The 18,970-nt window shown below is 51.6% G+C and overlaps 1 protein-coding gene across 12 annotated transcripts in view; it reads left to right on the forward strand.

The window, feature by feature from the left end:
* DNM2 (dynamin 2) overlaps positions 1-18,970 on the forward strand; it is an 89,685-nt gene that overhangs the window by 45,932 nt on the left and 24,783 nt on the right. For 8 of the 12 annotated variants that reach the window (XM_070792836.1, XM_070792832.1, XM_070792841.1 and 5 more), the window contains exons 5-12: positions 2,223-2,321; positions 5,531-5,691; positions 8,830-8,972; positions 11,483-11,618; positions 12,671-12,738; positions 13,362-13,500; positions 15,834-15,920; positions 18,109-18,179. In XM_070792836.1, coding sequence (XP_070648937.1) covers positions 2,223-2,321; positions 5,531-5,691; positions 8,830-8,972; positions 11,483-11,618; positions 12,671-12,738; positions 13,362-13,500; positions 15,834-15,920; positions 18,109-18,179 — 904 coding nt within the window. Of the gene's footprint in view, positions 1-2,222; positions 2,322-5,530; positions 5,692-8,829; positions 8,973-11,482; positions 11,619-12,670; positions 12,739-13,361; positions 13,501-14,643; positions 14,783-15,833; positions 15,921-18,108; positions 18,180-18,970 lie in introns of all 12 variants that reach the window. The other 4 variants (XM_070792838.1, XM_019964172.2, XM_070792835.1 and 1 more) reach the window with 1 other exon arrangement.

The raw sequence follows: 18,970 nt of genomic DNA on the forward strand, positions 1-18,970 counted from the left end.
TCTCTGCATCAGTGCTCAGGGGCTGGCGGGAAAGGTGAAAGGAGGACGAGTTAGTGAAGCCAGTGGGGCAATAGGGAGTGATGGAGGCTTGGGCATCTCTGGGCCATCTCTGGCTCCGGGCATTCGTTCAGTAAATGTCAGGTTAAGCCCTGGCTGTGTGCCGGGATCTGTTACGGTCTTGGGGACCCTGCAGGGCACAGAGTTGACAGGGAGCCCTGCCACCAGTGGGAGCGACAGACTCCAACAAGGAAATACGCGCGTGGGATGACTTCAGGCAGCGGCAAGCATGGGGAGCAAACGGAGCCCATTCAGAGAGGCTTGAGTGTCCAGGACACAGTGGGAAGGCCGGTGTGGCTGGAGCAGAGTGAGCTAAAGGACAAGGTGGGGGTGGTGCTGGGAGCAGCTGGGCCAGTCTTTGGGCTTTGGGGCTTTGGGCTGCGGTGGGGAGTTGGGTGTATTCTGACAGTGGTGGGGGTTAGCAGAGTCTGACACACACACAGGTACATTTTCCGAATTGTCTGCCGACTGCTTGAATCCCACAGCATTCTGGAAGCAGTTAGGGACCAGTGAGGAGCTGGGGGAGACAGGCTCTGTGGCCTCACGCTCCCTAGTTCACAGGCGTGGAACGCGGTCAGTGAAGGTGGCTCCATTTTTGCCCTGGACCGCGAGCTCCTCAAAGCTCAGGGCTCTGCCAGCTCTGCCCCCACAGTCATCGAGGTTCACTTTCCTGGGAGGGCACCCCCTACCCATAGCCCCCCAGGCCTTCCTGTCCCCCGAGTCCAATACCAGACATGAATGTGACTATGTCCTGATCAGAGGATAGAGGCTGAACAGGCAGTGAGGAAGTAGGGGTGAAAATGGTTAAGCATCGTTTGTGAACTTGTTGCTGACCTTCTTCTGGAAAAAAAGTAGCTGTCTAACTTTGAAAGTATTCATGATGGTTACCCCTAAATGGCACCATTGTGAAACATCAGACCCTAAACTGTGACAGTTCCTCTCCCCCTGCAGATGCTGGTGGCCCCACTTGGCAAACATTCTTTCAGAGTTTGTTCTTCCACGTCAAAGTGTTAGTCACTCAGTCGTGTCCAACTCTTTGCCACCCCATGGACTGTAGCCCGCCAGGGTCCTCTGTCCATGGGATTCTACAGGCAAGAATACTGGAGTGGGTTGCCATTCCCTTCTCCAGGGGATCTTTCCTACCCCGGAATCGAAGCTGGGTCTCCTGCATTGCAGGCGGATTCTTTACCGTCTTAGTCACTGGGGAAACCCTGTAAACTCATGTGTTAAAAAAGGGGATGGAAAAATAAAGGGATGACCTTCCTTTGTTTTTCTGTTGTATGAGTGTGTTTGCCCATTACCACAGGGACACAGGTCGGTCGCCATCCATCGGGCAGCCTGCTGCTTCCTTTCTCTTGTTCTTGAACATTTGGGTTTCTGATCTTTGACCTCCCCTCCCCCAATCACATCCCTCTACCTCGGGCTGCGTCTCCCCTCCCCACCCCGCACAAGCTTAGTGGGTGCTTGCAGTGGTGGTTCCTTTGACCTCCGAAAAGGTGATGCCAGCTCATAATCTCATAGCAGAATGTGGGCAGGTGGGCACACCAGGGCACCTGCTTAATGCCTACTTTAGCAGCCCCCCCAGAGGTCTCCCTGGGCTTCTCTCTGTCCCCTGCATGTGTCTCTCTCTCTCTCACACACACGCACACACACACACACACACACACACACGGCTAACACAGAGGGGGCCCTCAGGCACCAGTGGGGGACAGTTGATTGGCAGGGTTCCCTCGATTCAGGGCAGTTTGGGATGAGGAGGAATTCCACAGGATGGTGTCCACAGTGTCATTCTGGCCATTCAGATGAGAGGTAACCCTGGAAACCGTTGTCTCAGGTTGGTGTGTTACGTTGGAACTCTGCATGCCACTCAGAAAGTATAGCATGGAGATACTGACCTGGGGTTCATGTTTGGTAAGGTTGCCCCAGATTCTGCAGCAGCAAGACTACCCATGACCGATGATGGCCAGTGTTGACTGATTGAACATGCACCCTGTGCCGGGTTTATTGTCTGGACACGCCCCTGAGACTGGCGTGTTCCTGCCTTCATTTGACATGAGGGAAGCTAGGGTCTAGGCTGGTCACATGGTCTGGAAGTGGGGACCCAGGTGGCCCAGGTGGCCTGAGCTCCTTCCTCGTGGTGCCCTCTGACCTCTGTGCTCTTTCAGGCCTGCGGACCATCGGCGTCATCACCAAACTCGACCTGATGGACGAAGGCACGGATGCCAGGGATGTCCTGGAGAACAAGCTACTCCCCTTGAGGAGAGGTGCGGGGCAGGGGGTTGGCCAGGATGGGTGGGCTTGAGTCACAGGAGAGCTGGGGCGCCTCTGCTTTGGGAAAACGACTCATTTTGGTTGTTGTCTTTCCTGAAACCTCAGCAAATGCTCACAAATGCATTCACCATCCCACTTTCCCACTGCCCAGAAAAAACTGCTTCTCAGTCCCATTGTAGACCCTTCTTTTTCTCTGCCCAAGTGAACACATGTATATTTCTCTTTTTTTTTTAAGATTTTATTTTTTGGCCGTGCTGGGTCTTCACTGCTGCATGTGGGCTTTCTCTGATTGTAGTGACAGGTGGGGGCTGCTCTTCGTTGCAGTGCGCAGGCTTCCCATTGCAGTGGTGTTTCTTGTTCTGGAGCACAGGCTCCGGGGTGCACAGGCTTCAGTAGTTGTGTGGCGTGGGCTTAGTTGCTCCGTGGCATGTGGGATCTTCCTGGAGGGGGTCTAACCCGTGTCACCTGCATTGGCAGGTGGATTCTTAACCACTGGACCGCAAGGGAAGGCCCAGCTTTTTCTTCTGATGTGTGTACATTCCTTTTTCATTTATATGGTGAACAACTACTCATTTGGGGAACAAAAAGAAGTGTCCAGGAGAATAAAACTGAAATCACCCATCATTCAGCTTCTCCCCATAGTTACTACTCTGGCTCTCCTTCCTAAGAGTGCCTGAGGATTTGTAATTTTTCTTTTTTTAGATTTTTTTTTTTTTGGACAGGGACCATTTTTTAAGGCTTTAACGGAATTTGTTACAATATTTCTCCTTCCTCTTCTTTTTTTTTTCTGTTTTGGAATTTTGGCCGTGAGGCATGTGGAATCTTAGCTCCCTGACCAGGGATCAAACCTACATCCCCTGTGTTGGAAGGTAGAATCTTAACCACTGGACGCTGGGGAAGCCCCTGTACCTTTTAATGTTCAGTACTTGCTGTCAAGCATTTTCTCACGTGGAGAGAAAAACATGAGGTGTTCCCCCAGACCAGCCTCGTTGCTCATCACACACAGCTAACCCTCACTATCCCGAATAAACTCTCCTGTTGTTCTCCCCTTCCTGGGGGATTATGAAGCAAATCCAGGCGCCCTGTCATTTGACACACAAACACCTACGTTTCTGTTCCAGCGACTCCCTGCCTCCAGCCACTCGATCTGTGCGCCTCACTCGGAATCTGGCCAATTATAGGTCCTTGCAAACAAGTAATTAGATCTAGACAGAGGCTGATCAGTCTTGTGTTTATTGGAATTCCAGATTTTTAAAAAATTTTAATTTATTTATTCTGTTTTACTTATTTTGGGCTATGCTGGGTCTTCCTTGCTGCACGGGCTTTTCTCTAGTTGAGGTGAGCGGGCCTACGCTCCAGTTGGGATGCTTGGCCTTCTCATTGCTTCTCAGTGGCTTCTCTTGTTACGGAGCACAGGCTGTAGGCGCGCGGGCTTTGGTAGTCGTGGCCTAGTGGCCCCGAGGCATGTGGAATCCTCCCGGACCAGGGATTGAACCCGTGTCCCCTACTTTTAAGGTGGATTCTTAACCACTAGACCACCAAGGGAAGTCCCTGGACCCTTCTTTTTTAAGTTAACAAAAGGAACCACAAAACAAGCCAGACACCATCTCTGCCCCTTGCTCTTTGCCCTTCACACTGATTTGGGTTCACACCTTGCTGCCACTGATTCTCCATGTGACCATGTGGGCAAAGGGCCCCTCCTTGGCCTACCTCGCTTCCCTCATCTGTAAGGTGGACTTGATAGCTCCAGAGAGGACGAGAAACCGTCAGGTCTGCACACGACTTGGCAGGATAGTTGGCTGGGGCTGCGGCCCTCCTCTCCAAAGAAACATCGGTCCTCGCTAAGAGAAGGGGGTACAGATGTGTGTGTTTATCACTTCTGACCTGTCGCCACCTAGGCCCAGGTCACCTTTCCAGCTTTCATTATGTGGACAACGATACGCACGTCTGCTGACCGAGCGCCTCCCACGTGTTGGCCACCAGGCTAAGTTTCCCGCTTCCCCCGACGCCCATTCGTGCACCCGTGCAGTGGGGTGCCTCGTGTCCACACCTGGGGCTGCTGGCTGTTTGAATCCCCCTTCCCTCATCCTCTTCCAACTCCTTTATGTCCAAATATTGTAGATTCTCTTTTCAAAGTAGTTTTCTCATGCTAATGGTTTTTTGTGTTTAAAAAAAATTGCCGAATGGTACCTTAAACTGTCGTTTCAGAAGCTGGCTCCCAACCCCCTCCTGTATAAGCCCCACTTCTCTTACACTTACAATTAACTGTTGCTTATGTTCTGTTCAGACAGTTTTAACACAAATACAGTAGTTTTGAAAAACCACCCATTCAAGTACTTGCAGTTATGTTTTCTGTGGAAATCTATGAATCCCTAGGGAGTTCATTTTGGTGGCCACCAGACTTTGTTTCTTTGCCAACCGTTGTTGTTGTTGTTGTTCACTCACTAAGTTGTGTTTGACTCTTTGTGACCCCATGGACTGTAGCACACCAGGCTCCCCTGTTCTCCACTGTTTCCCAGAGCTTGCTCAGATTCACGTCCGTCGAGTTGGTGATGCCATCCAGCCATCTCATCCTCTGTCACCCCGTTCTCCTCCTGCCCTCAGTCTTTCCCAGCATCAGGGTCTTTTCCAGTGAGTCGGCTCCTCGCATCAGGTAGCCAAAGTATTGGAGCTTGAGCTTCAGCATTAGTCCTTCTAATGAATATTCAGGATTGATTTCCTTTAGGATGGACTGTTTGATCTCCTTGTGGATCTTAGTTCCCTGACCAGGAGTCGAATCTGTGCCCTCTACATTGGAAGCGCAGGGTCTTAACCACTGGACTGCCAGGAAAGTCCCCAAATACAATCGCTTTAGAATAGGTATTAATATCTGGCACGATTAGCTTTTCCCATTGGCCTACTGTTTTCTGTCTTTAAAGCTCAGATTATGGATTTCATCTCCCTAGCTGTTCTCTCTCTAGTCCCTCTCACCAGGCTGAATGTAATCTCTCCTTCCTCCGAACACTTAGGGTGCTCTGTGTTTGCATTCTCAGTGTTACCTCTGAGTAACTCATAAGGCTTGTCACCTCATCTGGGAGGGACTTGTAGGGCAGGATCCATGTCTACACCTGCATATTGCCCAGCCACATGGCTGGTCTGTAGTGGGCGTCTGGGTTCCTAGGCTTGCCTGGCACTGCCATGACCTGACCCTCTCTCTCCATAGGCTACATTGGAGTGGTCAACCGCAGCCAGAAGGATATTGAGGGCAAGAAGGACATCCGCACAGCACTGGCGGCCGAGAGGAAGTTTTTCCTCTCCCACCCAGCCTACCGGCACATAGCTGACCGCATGGGCACCCCGCACCTGCAGAAGACTCTGAATCAGGTACGGTGAGGATTTTGTGCAGTTGCTGAGGCTGTGCACTGCAAGCCGCTGCGTTCCACAGTGGTGCTGGCGTTAGTCTAGAGCAGCGCTCATTTTAGCAGAGTTGAGTTCAGTGAACATTTAAATCAGTGCCTGGAGAAAAGTCAGTGTTGGTGTTATTACTACCATCACTACTCTTGTTACCATTATTTTTTAAAATTTTTATTGAAGTATAGTTGATTTACAATGTTGTGTTGATTTCTTCTGTACAGCAAAGCAACTCAGTTATACATACATATATTCTTTTTTTTTTTTAAGTAGCTTATTTATTTGATGTATTTTTGGCTGCACTGGGTCCCTGTTGCTGCGTGGGCTTTTCTCTTGCGGTGCTGAGCAGGGGTCTGCTCTGGTTGTGGTGAGCAGGCTTCTCATTGCAGTGGGTCCTCTTGTTGCGGACCACAGGCTCTAGAGCACTGAGCCCGTGGTTCTGGCTGATGGGCTCAGCTGCTCTGCAACATGTGGTATCTTCCCAGACCGGGGATTGAACCTCTGTCTCCTGCATTGGCAGGCGGATTCAAAAGGATACAGTGAAGCGCCGTGTCCCTCTACCTCTCACCCACCACTGTTAACACTGCCTGAGTTTCTCTCTGTCCATGAATGCAGAAAGGACTTCTGAGAAGCACATTTCCCCCTTTATCCATAGTCATGGATGCCCTCCATTTCCTTTTCTTTTTTTTAACTCAACAGTATCTCCTGGAGCTCTGTCCCTATAGAAGCCTTCTTCACTCTTCTTTGTGGCCCTGTAGAAGCCCCTGAACACATGGGCCCTCGTCTGTTTAGACAGGCTCTTTTTGCAGAGCCACGTGGCTGGTTTCTGAGGCTCCCAGTCAATAAAGGGCTGATATTTACACTTGATCTTAGCCAAAAGGCGAGAAGTGATTGGGCTGCTGTTTAATGGCATTGTTTTGCGTGTGTGCCAGGTTCTCTGAGAGTAAGATCCCCAGTGTGGGGTTATATAGCTGCGGAGTAGCAGGCAGTGTGGTCCTCCGTGGCCTTGGGGTTATGAGTTATCCCCCCTCGGTGCTTTACGGTAGCACCTTGGGCCACAGGGTAACAATGTAAATGTTCTTCCTGCCTGCAGTGGGACACAGTACCAGTCGGGGAGCTGGGCCCTATCCTGGGGGAAAGGCATATTTCTCTCTCTTTTTTTTTTTTGGCCACACCACATGGCATGTGGGATCTTAGTTACCTGACCTAGGATCGAACCTGTGCCCTTGCAGTGGAAGCACAGAATCTTAACCTCTGGACCACCGGGAAAGTGCCAGGGGAAGGCATATTTCTGACTGGGGGCACTGACTCAGGACAAATCCCCAGATAAAGGCTAGGAACACTTCAAGTGTTAAGAAGCGATGAGGGCTGTCAGAGGGCGGAAAGGCAGAGCATAGCTCTCAGGAGAACAAACAGGGAAGTGAGTGTCCGGTGGGAGGGGCCCTGCAGGAAAGGAAGCGGGGGTCTGCCTGGGCAGGGGGCGGCGGGAGGGGAAGGGAAGTAAAACTGCCTGCAGGTGCCTGGGGCCTCCTCTGAGAGCCCAGCTGGCCTCCTGGGAGCCTGGGCCCACATCCCGGTGCTTCCCAGAATGGGGTCCCCCTGCCCCTATCGCCCCATGAGCTAAACAGGGTCATGCCCCAGAAAGGCGACAGGGACCAGAGTGGACTGCCACCCTTGGGGACCTGCAGCTCGCCCAGGAAGGGGCCCCCGGTCACAGAGGGTTTTGGGGTGACCGTCAGATTCAGGCCTCGGTGCGTGAGGCTCCTGCACACCTTTCTCCTACCTTAATAGTTTGTCATTTCTTTTGTCTCGTAGGACAAAATGCACCAGTGCATTTCCATTTGGGTGGTTTGAGTTGATTTTATGCCTTTTATTTTTTTCATTGCTTCTCTCTTTCTCTTTTGAAAGAGTATTTTTAAAAACAGTCCGGATACAGTGAATGTTCCACTTCCTCCCATGCCGTGACAGGCCCCCTCACTACCACCCTCAGACGGCCCGTGTCGCCACTTCCTGGGCTTCTTTCTCAAGACCATAAACACTGGAGGGGCCAATGTGCCTGGACTGCTGGCCTCCCTCTTGCCTGCTCATCCCACGTGCACCACCTCCTCTCTTTTCCTGTTCTATCCTTTCCATCTTCCTTGTTGCCACCTGAACAGTTAATGTATTTACCCGCTGCTCCGTACCTGACTTGTTTCTGTTTTGGCCATGCCATTTGGCATGCCGGATTTTGGTTCCCTGATCAGGGATGGAAGCCACGCCCATTGCAGTGGAAGCCAGGAGTTCTAACCACTGGACCATCAGGGAAGTCTCTATCTAGGTTTTTCTTGAACAGCTGATCCCAAGGCTCAATACCTAATCTTTTCTGCACGACTGCCTCCTTTTAAAGTTTGTGAATAATGAACGAGTCCCCGTGGTTAAAAACCAAATAATAGAGGGGGGTCTGCGGGCAGGGTCCTCATGACCCTCATGAACCATCCTGCACTCTGTGCAGATGAAAATGTACTCTCAGTTCTCCCCATCTTCTCAGAAGGGATCACATCCTACATGTGTCCTGTGCCTTTTTCGGTGAACTGTTTCTGTCCTAGTTTGTAGGGCCCATTCCTGTGGTCTGTCCATACACCATGGCCTGTCAGTCCTCCCGTGCCTGGGTCCTGCAGTGGCTTTGTAGCCTTTAAAACTTTATTTATTTATTTATTTGGCTGCATCAGATCTTAATTGTGGCACATAGGCTTTGTTGCCCCACGACCTGTGGAATCTTAGTTCCCTGACCAGGGATCAAACCCCCGACCCCTGCAGTGGAAGGTAGATTTTTAACCACTGGACCACCAGGGAAGTCCTTCCTAGGCTTTGTTTTGTTCTCCAGTGAGTGACACTGGCTGTTCACGGCCAGCACTTGGGTCCTGCTCTCTTGATCCATGGTGTGCACGGCCCAGTTAATCTGTCCTCTCCCAGGTCCCCGTGGGCTGTCTGCAGCCTTGCACTGCTGTGGACCAGGCTGTGTCACCTTCCCTGCTGCTCAGGGTTTCCATTGGTCCTTTGAGGCTGGGGATGGAGCAGGTCTGCCCCTTCTCAGCATCCTGCCTATGTTGACCTCTGACCTCTCTCCCACAGCAACTGACCAACCACATCCGGGAATCACTGCCGGCCCTGCGCAGCAAGCTGCAGAGCCAGCTGCTATCCCTGGAGAAGGAGGTGGAGGAGTACAAGAACTTCCGGCCCGATGACCCCACACGCAAGACCAAAGCTCTCCTGCAGTACGTGCCCCTCCCCCAGCCTGGCACTCCCCAAGCCTGGCACTCCCCCAGGAGGCTCAAGGGCCTCCTCCCAGCCACAGGCTCCCACCCATCTATCTGTTCAGCAAACCCTTCACCAGAGCCTCCTGTGTGCTGGGCCCTGTCCTGAGCACCAGGGTTGCTCCAGTGTGTGGGGCAGACACCCCACGTGCTCAGAAAGGGGAGGGGAGAGGGATGAAACAAGGTAAGTAAATAAGAACATGTGAATAATCTGTGAAATGGCAAAATGTCAAAGTGGGGAAGGGGCTGGAGAGTGCCAGGGTATGCTTGGGGTGCTGTTTAAAATCAAGTGGTCAGTGAAGAGTCAGGCAGAGACCTGAAGAGGTGAGGAAGGGGCTGTGCAGTCCTGGGGGTGGGGGGCTGGCCAGTGCAAAGGCCCTGGGCAGGATTGCATCCAGCGTGTTGGAGAAGGCCCATGTGGCTGGAGCGGAGTGAGTGAGGGGAGAGTAGGAAGAAAGGAGGCCCAGGACGGGACAGGGTAGGGCCTGCAGGGCCTCGTAGACCACGGGGAGGACTTAGTTTTTGCTCTGAGTATGGTGGGAGCCTGGAGTGTCTGAGCTCTGGTAGGACCTGGCCTGACTCAGGTGTTCACGGGCGCCCCCTGGAGGCTGCAGGGAGAACAGACATGGGGGGAGGGCACCCTGCCTTGTGCCAGCTACTCCTGCTTCTTCAGTTCAGTTCAGTTCAGTTCAGTCATTCAGTCGTGTCGGACTCTTTGCGACCCTGTGGACTGCAGCACGCCAGGCCTCCCTGTCCATCACCAACTCCTGGAGTCTACTCGAACTCAATGTCCATTGAGTTGGTGATGCCATCCAACCATCTCATCCTCTGTCATCCCCTTCTCCTCCTGCCCTCAATCTTTCCCAGCATCAGGGTCTTTTCAAACAAGTCAGCTCTTTGCATGAGGTGGCCAAAGTATTGGAGTTTCAGCTTCAGCATCAGTCCTTCCAATGAACACTCAGGACTGATCTCCTTTAGGATGGACTGGTTGGCTCTCCTTGCAGTCAAGGGACTCTTCAAGAGGCTTCTCCACCATCACAGTTCCAAGAGCATCAGTTCTTCGGCACTCAGCTTTCTCTATAGTCCAACTCTCACATCCATACATGACTACTGGAAAAACCATAGCTTTGACTAGACGGACCTTTGTTGGCAAAGTAGTGTCTCTGCTTTTTAATATGCTGTCTTGGCTTGTCATAACTTTCCTTCCAAGGAGTAAGCGTCTTTTAATTTCATGGCTGCAGTCACCATCTGCAGTGACTTTGGAGCCCAAAAAAATAAAATCACCCACTGTTTTCACTGTTTCCCCATGTATTTGCCATGAAGTGATGGGACCGGATGACATGATCTTAGTTTTCTGAATATTGAGCTTTAAGCCAACTTTTTCACTCTCCACTTTCACTTTCATTGAGAGGCTTTTTAGTTCTTCACTTTCTGCCATAAAGGTGGTGCCATCTGCATATCTGAGATTATTGATATTTCTCCTGGCAATCTTGATTCCAGCTTGTGCTTCATCCAGTCCAGCATTTCTCAGGATGTACTCTGCATATAAGTTAAATAAGCAGGGTGACAATGTACAGCCTTAACGTATTCCTAGGACAGTGCAGAGGACTGGGGGAAAACAGTTAGAAATGTTAAAGACAACCATAACACTAATAAATATCTTAGTTCCTTACCACTCACTTCATCACAGCCCTAATCAGCAATACTCTTGAGACACTTTTTAAGGGCTGGGCTGCATTCTAAAGGGCCAGGTGGTTTTACCACATTTTATGAATTACGTGTGCACTAAAAAATCTTCACTTCTCTGAAAGCAAATTTCAGGTGGATTACTATTCATTGGCAGCATGTTTCTTTTTTTGTCGGGTGTCCAGGCTAATAGTACATTTTGAGATTGATGCCTTTTCTGAGTTGATGAAATCTTGAAACTCCTTAAATACCCTTACAGTGACCCTACATGGAGGTACTGTTAGAATCAGCCCACTTTGGAGATGGAGATACTGAGGCTTAGAGGGCAAACCCACCTGTCCAAGGCCTCATAGCCCATCAGTGGTGGAGTCTGCAACTCCAGACTGGGAGGTGGTAGGAACTGGAGGAAGCCACCCGAATGGTGTGGAGGTGCTCCATTTATATATCACAGTTCTGCTGGATTAGGCCAAACCTCAGGGCAGAGGTTGCTGAACTGTGATCTCCCCTCTCCCACACCTCACTCTTGCAAAAGGGAGTGATAACTGCCCCTCGTGTCCCCAGTTCAATGAGTGAATGATCATAGTAGGCCTATGGAGGGGGCCTGGCATGTAGCAAGTGCTTGCCCTCGACAGTGCCTGGATTTTGTCTGTTTTTTTGACCCACACATACATTTTGTCCCCAAAAAAATAAAAGGAGGAAAGTAAGCCATGGCTTGACTTGGGATGTAGTTCCAGAGCCGTGTCAGTGCCTCTGCTTTGACGCTCAGGTTTTCTCTTTGCTCACAGGATGGTCCAGCAGTTTGGGGTGGACTTTGAGAAGAGGATTGAGGGCTCTGGAGACCAGGTGGACACACTGGAGCTCTCTGGGGGCGCCCGGATCAATCGCATCTTCCACGAGCGATTTCCCTTCGAGCTGGTGAAGGTAGCGCTACGCGGGCTGGGCCCTCTGCTCAACCTTGACCAACCTGCTCAGTTGACCTTGAACCTGGCTTCCTCCCAGGCCGCGAGGTCTTGAGCTCCCACCTGCAGACCCCATGGGCCTCCTTCTCTGAGCTTAGTGATTTCCAGCAGAGTCATATGAAAAGCTCCAACATTTTCCTTTGAATACATGCTCTTTGCAAAATACATAGAACATACAGGTAAATTCACCTGGGAAAATGTCCCCGTTGAAAGGGAAAAAGACTATGGAGCCAGCCTGGGCACCATAACATAACAGTTGTTATAAATAACATCCTTCATATGAAATCATACACACACATTGAGATGGGTGTCTTTGCAGAGACAGATGTGCAAGGATATTCATAAAATGTCAGCTCTGGGTGCTGGAATTAAGAGATTTTTCTTTTTGTTTTAATTGCTGGAAGTTGTACAGGTTTTATAGTGAGCACATACCATCTTTGTAAAAACCACTCACGTTCTTTGCAGAAGAAGAACAAAAGCTGAAAGGAGAAAAGAACAAATTATGCTTCTTTATATGCTTTTTTCACATAATTGCCATCATTCCAAATTAGTGTATACAGTTCATGCCCCGTCAATGGCAAAACACTATCTTCTTTTTTAACCAGTCTCCCATTTGGGGGTATTTAGGTGCATTGCACATTTTTTTAACACTTATAGATTGTTTTGGGAATGTAGCTAATTGTTGATTCATTGCTCAAGATAAATTCCCAGAGCACTTAAAACTAATTGGTGGTAGTAGAAGTATGTTTTTAAAGGTTTTTAATTTGTCCTGCCACATAGCCCAGAAGAATGTGTGTATAAGTCGATTTTTCTTCGAACAGAGCAAGAGTGTTAGTTTCAGAGCATCCTTGCTTAAACTGAGTTTTAACGTTTTTAAACATTTTTGACCAATCAAATATCCTACGGTGTGACTACAAATGGTGCACAGGAGGTAACATTCCCCAGATACAGACCTGAATTGGCGGGGGTTCCCCCAGGTACCTCCTTGCATGTGTTTGGTTTGTCTTTTCTCAGATGGAGTTTGATGAGAAAGACTTAAGACGGGAGATCAGCTACGCCATTAAAAATATCCACGGAGTCAGGCAAGTTCCACGGGGAGAGGCGCCATGTTCCCTCCATCTCCATGGTGCCACCCTAGAGCCAGTCAGTCCCCCTGAACCTCTGGGTACCCCAAATGTGAGGACTGAAGCGGGGGAGGGGGTTGCAGTAGCTGTAAGTCTCTCCCTCTGGGTCTCCAAGGGAACTCGAGGTGGATGTGCTTAGTTCTGTTTGTCTTTTGAAGGCCCCGGGGCTGCCTGCTGCCCAGGGTTCAGCATTGGTTCAAGGGCCCAGTCACCAGCCAAGGCAGAAAGCTCACTGCACGTTTGCCCGGGGGGCGGTGGGGATGCGGACGGAGTCAGAGCTGTGGCGCTGGGTCATAGGAACCCAGCATTTATTTGTCCCTGTCACGGGGGCCCTCTGAACCTCCTGGGTCCCCACCATTTTGCAATAAAAGTCACAGCTCCCTTGGTCCAGTCTCGCATGGCCATGGGGTCCTCAGATCGCCCTGGGTGGGGGGTTCCAGGTAGCAGATGCAGGCATCTGACCCCCTGACCTGCCATGACCTTGGCTGTCCCGGGAACCTGGCCCATGCCTGTGAGATTGCTGACCATGCTTTGTTTCTCTCCGACTTATCTCCCCTGCCCCTGGGTTCGGATGCTTTTAGGACCGGGCTCTTCACCCCGGACTTGGCATTCGAGGCCATTGTGAAAAAGCAGGTCGTCAAGCTGAAAGAGCCCTGTCTGAAATGTGTCGACCTGGTTATCCAGGAGCTAATCAATACAGTTAGGCAGTGTACCAGTAAGGTATTGGACCCTTGGCAGGGTGACTCCTGGCCTTGTGGAAACGGGGCTATGGGTGCTTGGTATCAGGCTCCCAGTGCTGCTCAGCCTTTGCCCCGCTGGTCTCCCCAACCCCCCACCCCCTTACCAGATTGCCTCAGTTTCCAAGAATGTGGCCTCTTCCCAGAGGCTGGGGCGGGAGTGTTTTGGCCTGGGTGCAGCCCGGGGAGGCCAGGCCTCCAGTCTCCACAGACTGGTGGGCAGGGCTCCCTGGGACCCTGATACCAAGCTTAGCATGTGTCTGATGGGGGTTCCGTTGGGCTGTCGCTTTGCTGTCTTCTGGGGAGCAGAGAGGGACCTCGAGTCACCTGCTGGAGGCCAGGCTTCCTGAACCTCCCTGCCCCTCACTCCTTCTTGACAAGTGCCTGGTGCCCTCAGGCTTTCCTAGAGCCAGCCAAGAAAGGCCCGAACACCACCCACATAACGAGCGCCAAGGCTTGGGCTTGGTCCCTTATAGCTTCTACAGCTTCCCCACCCCTCCCCAGGAGCAGGGCTGTTCCCCCAGGTCTCCAGTCCTCAGATCCCCTAAGTCACCTGCACTTGTGTGCTAGTGTTCACGGGCCGCTGCCCCTACTCGAACAGGACACATCGGCGCCCCCACCGGCCTGGTTCCCTAGGCCGCACTCTTTGGCCAGACAGCTGAAGCGCTTCCTGGTGGGTGGTTTGTGCTTGCACGTCCACCATGGCCGAGGAGCTCTGGGTCGGCCTTCCATGGCAGGAGTTTCTGTTTGATTCTTCTGTTCTCAGTCTGGAAAAGCCCACATTTGCTTCCTAAGCTTCTTCGATTGAAACAGGGAGGGGAAAGAAACCCCAACGGTTCGGAGATGTTCACACATAAAAAATTCAAGGCCTCCACACCCTCTTAGCTGTTTGGATGTTGGCTCTGACCCGTACCACTTTTATATAATCAAACCCTGCCCACCCCTCGGACCCAGGACGCCTCCTGATCCGAAGCAGCTTCTGGGGCAAATGCGGGCACAGGCTCCTCCGTGCATGTCACTAACCAGCTGACTCTTGTTTCTTCTCTCTCTGTCTCCCGTCCTGCGTGTGTGGCCTGCACTGCCCCCGGGTGTCTTTCTACCTCGTCCCACCCTCCGCATGACCCAGGACGGGGCTCTTCACCCCCGACATGGCCTTTGAAGCCATTGTGAAAAAACAGATTGTAAAACTCAAAGAGCCGAGTTTGAAGTGTGTTGACCTCGTGGTCTCAGAACTGGCCACGGTCATTAAAAAGTGTGCCGAGAAGGTAACAGAAGGTTTTGTTTTTCTCACCTACGCATCTGTTCCCCATCTTCTCCTTCCCATCATTGAGTGTTCACCCAAGCAGCTAGGAAACTCTGCCTCGGCAGGAACCCTCTTCCAGCGGCTGCTTGGTGACATCTCGGCTTTGCCTCGGCTGACCCAAGGGGGTAGTCCAAGCACACGTGGGGTCCACCTTTGCAATTTGGGCCTCCAGCGGGCTGGAAGGCCTTCGATGTTGCCAGATGCGCTTACTCACCCGCAGCAGGGATCAGAGTCTTTGCCCAACGCTGGACTGCTTTGAGAAGGGGGGTTTTCAAACCAACACTGGGGCAGTAAAACACTTTGCTGGTGTGCTGATGTGCATATTCTTATATCACCAGCATTGAAGAAATTTTCAGAATTCCTTGGTGGCGCAGTGGTTAGGACTGAGATTCTACTGCAGGGGACTCATGTTTGATTCCTGATTGGGAAACTAAAATCCTATAAGCTATGTGGTGTGACCAAAAAAAAAAATTTGTTTTCCTCCAACTCATGGACTTTGCGCAAACTGTGAAAGGTGGGCTTCTGTGCATTGGTTTGGTTGCCACTGCAAAGGCCAGGGCAGTGGGGGTGTCGGAGGACTGGATCCTTAAGGCAAGATGCTTGGGCATGGTTTTCTGCCGAGGGAGTGCCTCTGAGGTAGATGGCCCAGATGCTGCCCCTCGCCCTGGTGACCCAGGGGCTTTGATTCCACTGTGTCCTTGCTCTCACCCAGCACTCCGAGGCAGGTGGATGGCTGTCACTCGCTTTCTCTGCCACTTGCCACCTCAGAACCGCATTCTCTGAAAAGCATCTCTGCGTGTGCGTGGGCATCCACTCAGGCTCTCTGGCCCACCGTCCCCCCACCGCCCCTTCTTGTCTCATAGCTGCAGCAGCTCTGAGATAGGAGCAGGGTGGGGTCTCGGTGGGTCTGCCCCATGTCAGCCCCTCAGCCATGCTCTCCATTTGGCTCACATCATGTGCCCATCCCCCGCCCGCGAGGACCCCGCCAACGTCACCACTCTGCTTTCCCCCAGCTCAGCTCCTACCCGCGGTTGCGAGAGGAAACGGAACGCATCGTCACCACTTACATCCGGGAACGGGAGGGGAGGACCAAGGACCAGGTACTGGCTCTTGTGTGATATAGTTGTAACTTATGTGCAGCACATCTTGGTCGTGCAATTACCTGAGTTTTGACAAATGTGTACAACAAGGTGGTCCGCCCTGGTGACTCAGTGGTAAAGAACTCACCTGGCAGTGCAGGAGACATGGGTTTGATCCCTGGGTCGGGAAGATCCACTGGAGAAGGAAATGGCAACCCACTAGAGTATACTTGTCTGAGAAATCCCATGGGCAGAGGAGCCTGCCAGACTATGGGGCTGCAGAGTCAGACACAACTGATCAACTAAAAGCAACATAGAGCAAGGTCACCCCCACTTCCCTCCATGCCCAGAATGGCTCTGCCGCCGCCCCTGAATTCCCGTCGTTGAGCCCCGTGGTCAGTGCCTCCCCACGCCTCAGGCCCTGGCGACCACCCGGCTGCTGCTCCTCTGCTTGCCTTTTCCAGGATGCCATGTGCACAGGCTCCTGCTGGCGTAGCCTCTTGATTCCGTCTCCCCTCACCCGGCACCAGGCTCTCGAGATTCAGCCTTGGTGTTTGCAGTGCTGCCAGCATCTCCTTGGACAGCCATGGCAGGGGTGGACCACAGCCTGCTGGCCAGCGTTCACCCAGCGAAACACCTTTGGTGCTCTGTTTTCACGCTGTCTTGCGAAGACCATGCAAGCACACCTGAAGGGAGAGAGTAGGCCATGCCCACCACCACGGTCCAAGGCTCACCTGTCACCTGCTCAGCCCGGGCTGTCAGTCTGCCTTCACGTGGCCCAACGTCTGATCTGGGTCATTTCCCCCACCCGCCACCTCTTCCCAGTCTGCCTTTATCTCTTTCTCTCTCTCTTTTTTTTAGGATTTGCCACATTTTAAAAAATTGAACTGTCATTGATTTACAACATTCTGTCAATCTCTGCTGTACAGCAAAGTGACTCAGTTATACATATATATACATCATTTGGCTCCGATGGTTAAGAACCTGTCTGCAGTGCAGGAAACTTGGGTTCCATCCCTGGGTTGGGAAGATCCCCTGAAGTAGGAAGTGGCAACCCACTCCAGTATTCTTGTCTGGAGAATCCCATGGACAGAGGAGGCTGGCAGGGGCTACAGTCCATGGGGTCCCAAAGAGTCAGACACAAGTGAGTGTCCTAACACTTTCACTTTCATGCATTCTTTTATGTATATATGTTTATTCAAACACACACATATATTCTTTTCCATGATGGTTTATCCCAGGAGTTTCGCAGCTGTTTATTCAAACTGGAACCGAAATAAACCCACTTGTTCTATCTGGCTGTGGGAGCACCTTATTGAGAATGGTCCCTCTCCCCTTGACATTGGTGGAGAAGAAACTAGCTCATTTGTCCCCAAAATCCGTGTGCCTGGCCTGCTCTATCCCTGAGGGTTCAGAAGCACAGCAGAGTGACAGAAAGGGCTGGGACTGTTTGAGGGCTGGTACCTTATCTGAGATGACATCTGGCTGGCTGGTGTGTGTCTGTGTGTTTCATGTTAATGTCCTTACCTGACCTAATTACCATTGCTGTTTGTTTTTAATTTTAAAGAAGTGTAGTTGATTTACAATGTTGTGGTGATTTCTACCAAGCAGCAAAATGATTCAGTTATACATATAGGTCATTTTCCATATTCTTTCCCATGACAGTTTATCACAGGATTTTGACTATAGTTCCCTCCTTTGCTGTTTTAATGAGGCACTTAAGCCAAAACAGTGGAAGTGTTAGTTGCTCAGCCGTGTCTGACCCTTTGGGACCCCATGGGCTGCAGCCCACCAGGCTCCTCTGTCTGTGGAATTCTCCAGACAAGAATCCTGGAGTGGGTCGCCATTCCCTTCTCCAGGAGATCTTCCCAACCGGTGCTACTCTAAATGTGACGACATATTGTGACTCGTTTAAACCTTTGCCATGGGGCCTTACTGCCTTGCTCCACGCCTCAGAGGCCGCCCTTATGACCACCACAATGCTCTGTTGGCCCAGTCTTTCTCGAGTGGGAGGCCTTGGGGTCTGGAAGCATCCATACCCCCTTTTCCATGCCAATGGTCCCCAGGCTATGGGAAGGGGGTGGTTGCCCTGCCTGGAAATGGTGCGGTTCCAGCTCCCCCTGCTGGTGGGTGTGGGGATTGCTCTGACAGCAGCTCCTCTCTGGCTTGGCTCTGTACTCACAGCAACCTCCCTCAACTTTTCCCCCAGATTCTTCTTCTGATTGACATTGAGCAGTCCTACATCAACACCAACCATGAGGACTTCATTGGATTTGCCAAGTATGTATTTTTCAAGACATCAGCTGGTAGGGCGGCACCAGTGTCCCCCATCAGAGTCAGGCCCTGAGAGAGGCAGTTGAACGGGATTCCCCCAGTGGGCCGAGGCCCGAGGGTCTCTGTCAGGGGTCCCTGGGTGAAGCGAGGGGCCACTGGAGAAATCTTAGGCTAACAGCAACCTGCAGTCTTGTCCCCAGTGCGCCTCTGGTGGAACACCCCTGTTGTTAGTTGAAGGAGGACAGGACAGCCCTACGACCAGACCCTTCAGAAAAGGGCAAGACTAACCAGTGTTCAGTGCTTCCCTTTCTGCAGGACTTCTCAGAGCCTTTTATCAACTCGCATGCAGCTTTCCCAGGCTCCCCCATACTCACTGGGTCCTTTCCCTTAGCATCTCAGGCTCAGGGCTCCAGAGGCTGCCCTTTAGGAAATGCTGCCAGGATTTGCATGGCTTCTGTTCACATGCTGTAGATTGAAAACCAGAACCTTCCAGGGCACCCAGACAAGGGCCCAGAGCAGGGAGCTCTGATTTCTGCAGAATGGAAGACAATGCTGGTGGCCTCTGGGCCCTTGCCTCAGCAAGCTTGTGTGTCACACAGGTTGTTCTGATGGCTCACAAAAGTCTTCTTTCCAGAGCCTAGTAGAATAACAGGTGGCTGGTAGCCAGCCTCCTGTATTTGTTTAGCAAATATTGCTGGTGTACTTTCTCTGTGCTAGGCCCTGTGCTACAACAGAGAACAAGCATAGACCAGGTCCCCACCCTTAATGGAAGGTCCTGTGGCAGAGATAGATGTGCA

Source organism: Bos indicus, chromosome 7 (assembly GCF_029378745.1).
Source record: "Bos indicus isolate NIAB-ARS_2022 breed Sahiwal x Tharparkar chromosome 7, NIAB-ARS_B.indTharparkar_mat_pri_1.0, whole genome shotgun sequence".
Lineage (NCBI taxonomy): Eukaryota > Metazoa > Chordata > Mammalia > Artiodactyla > Bovidae > Bos > Bos indicus.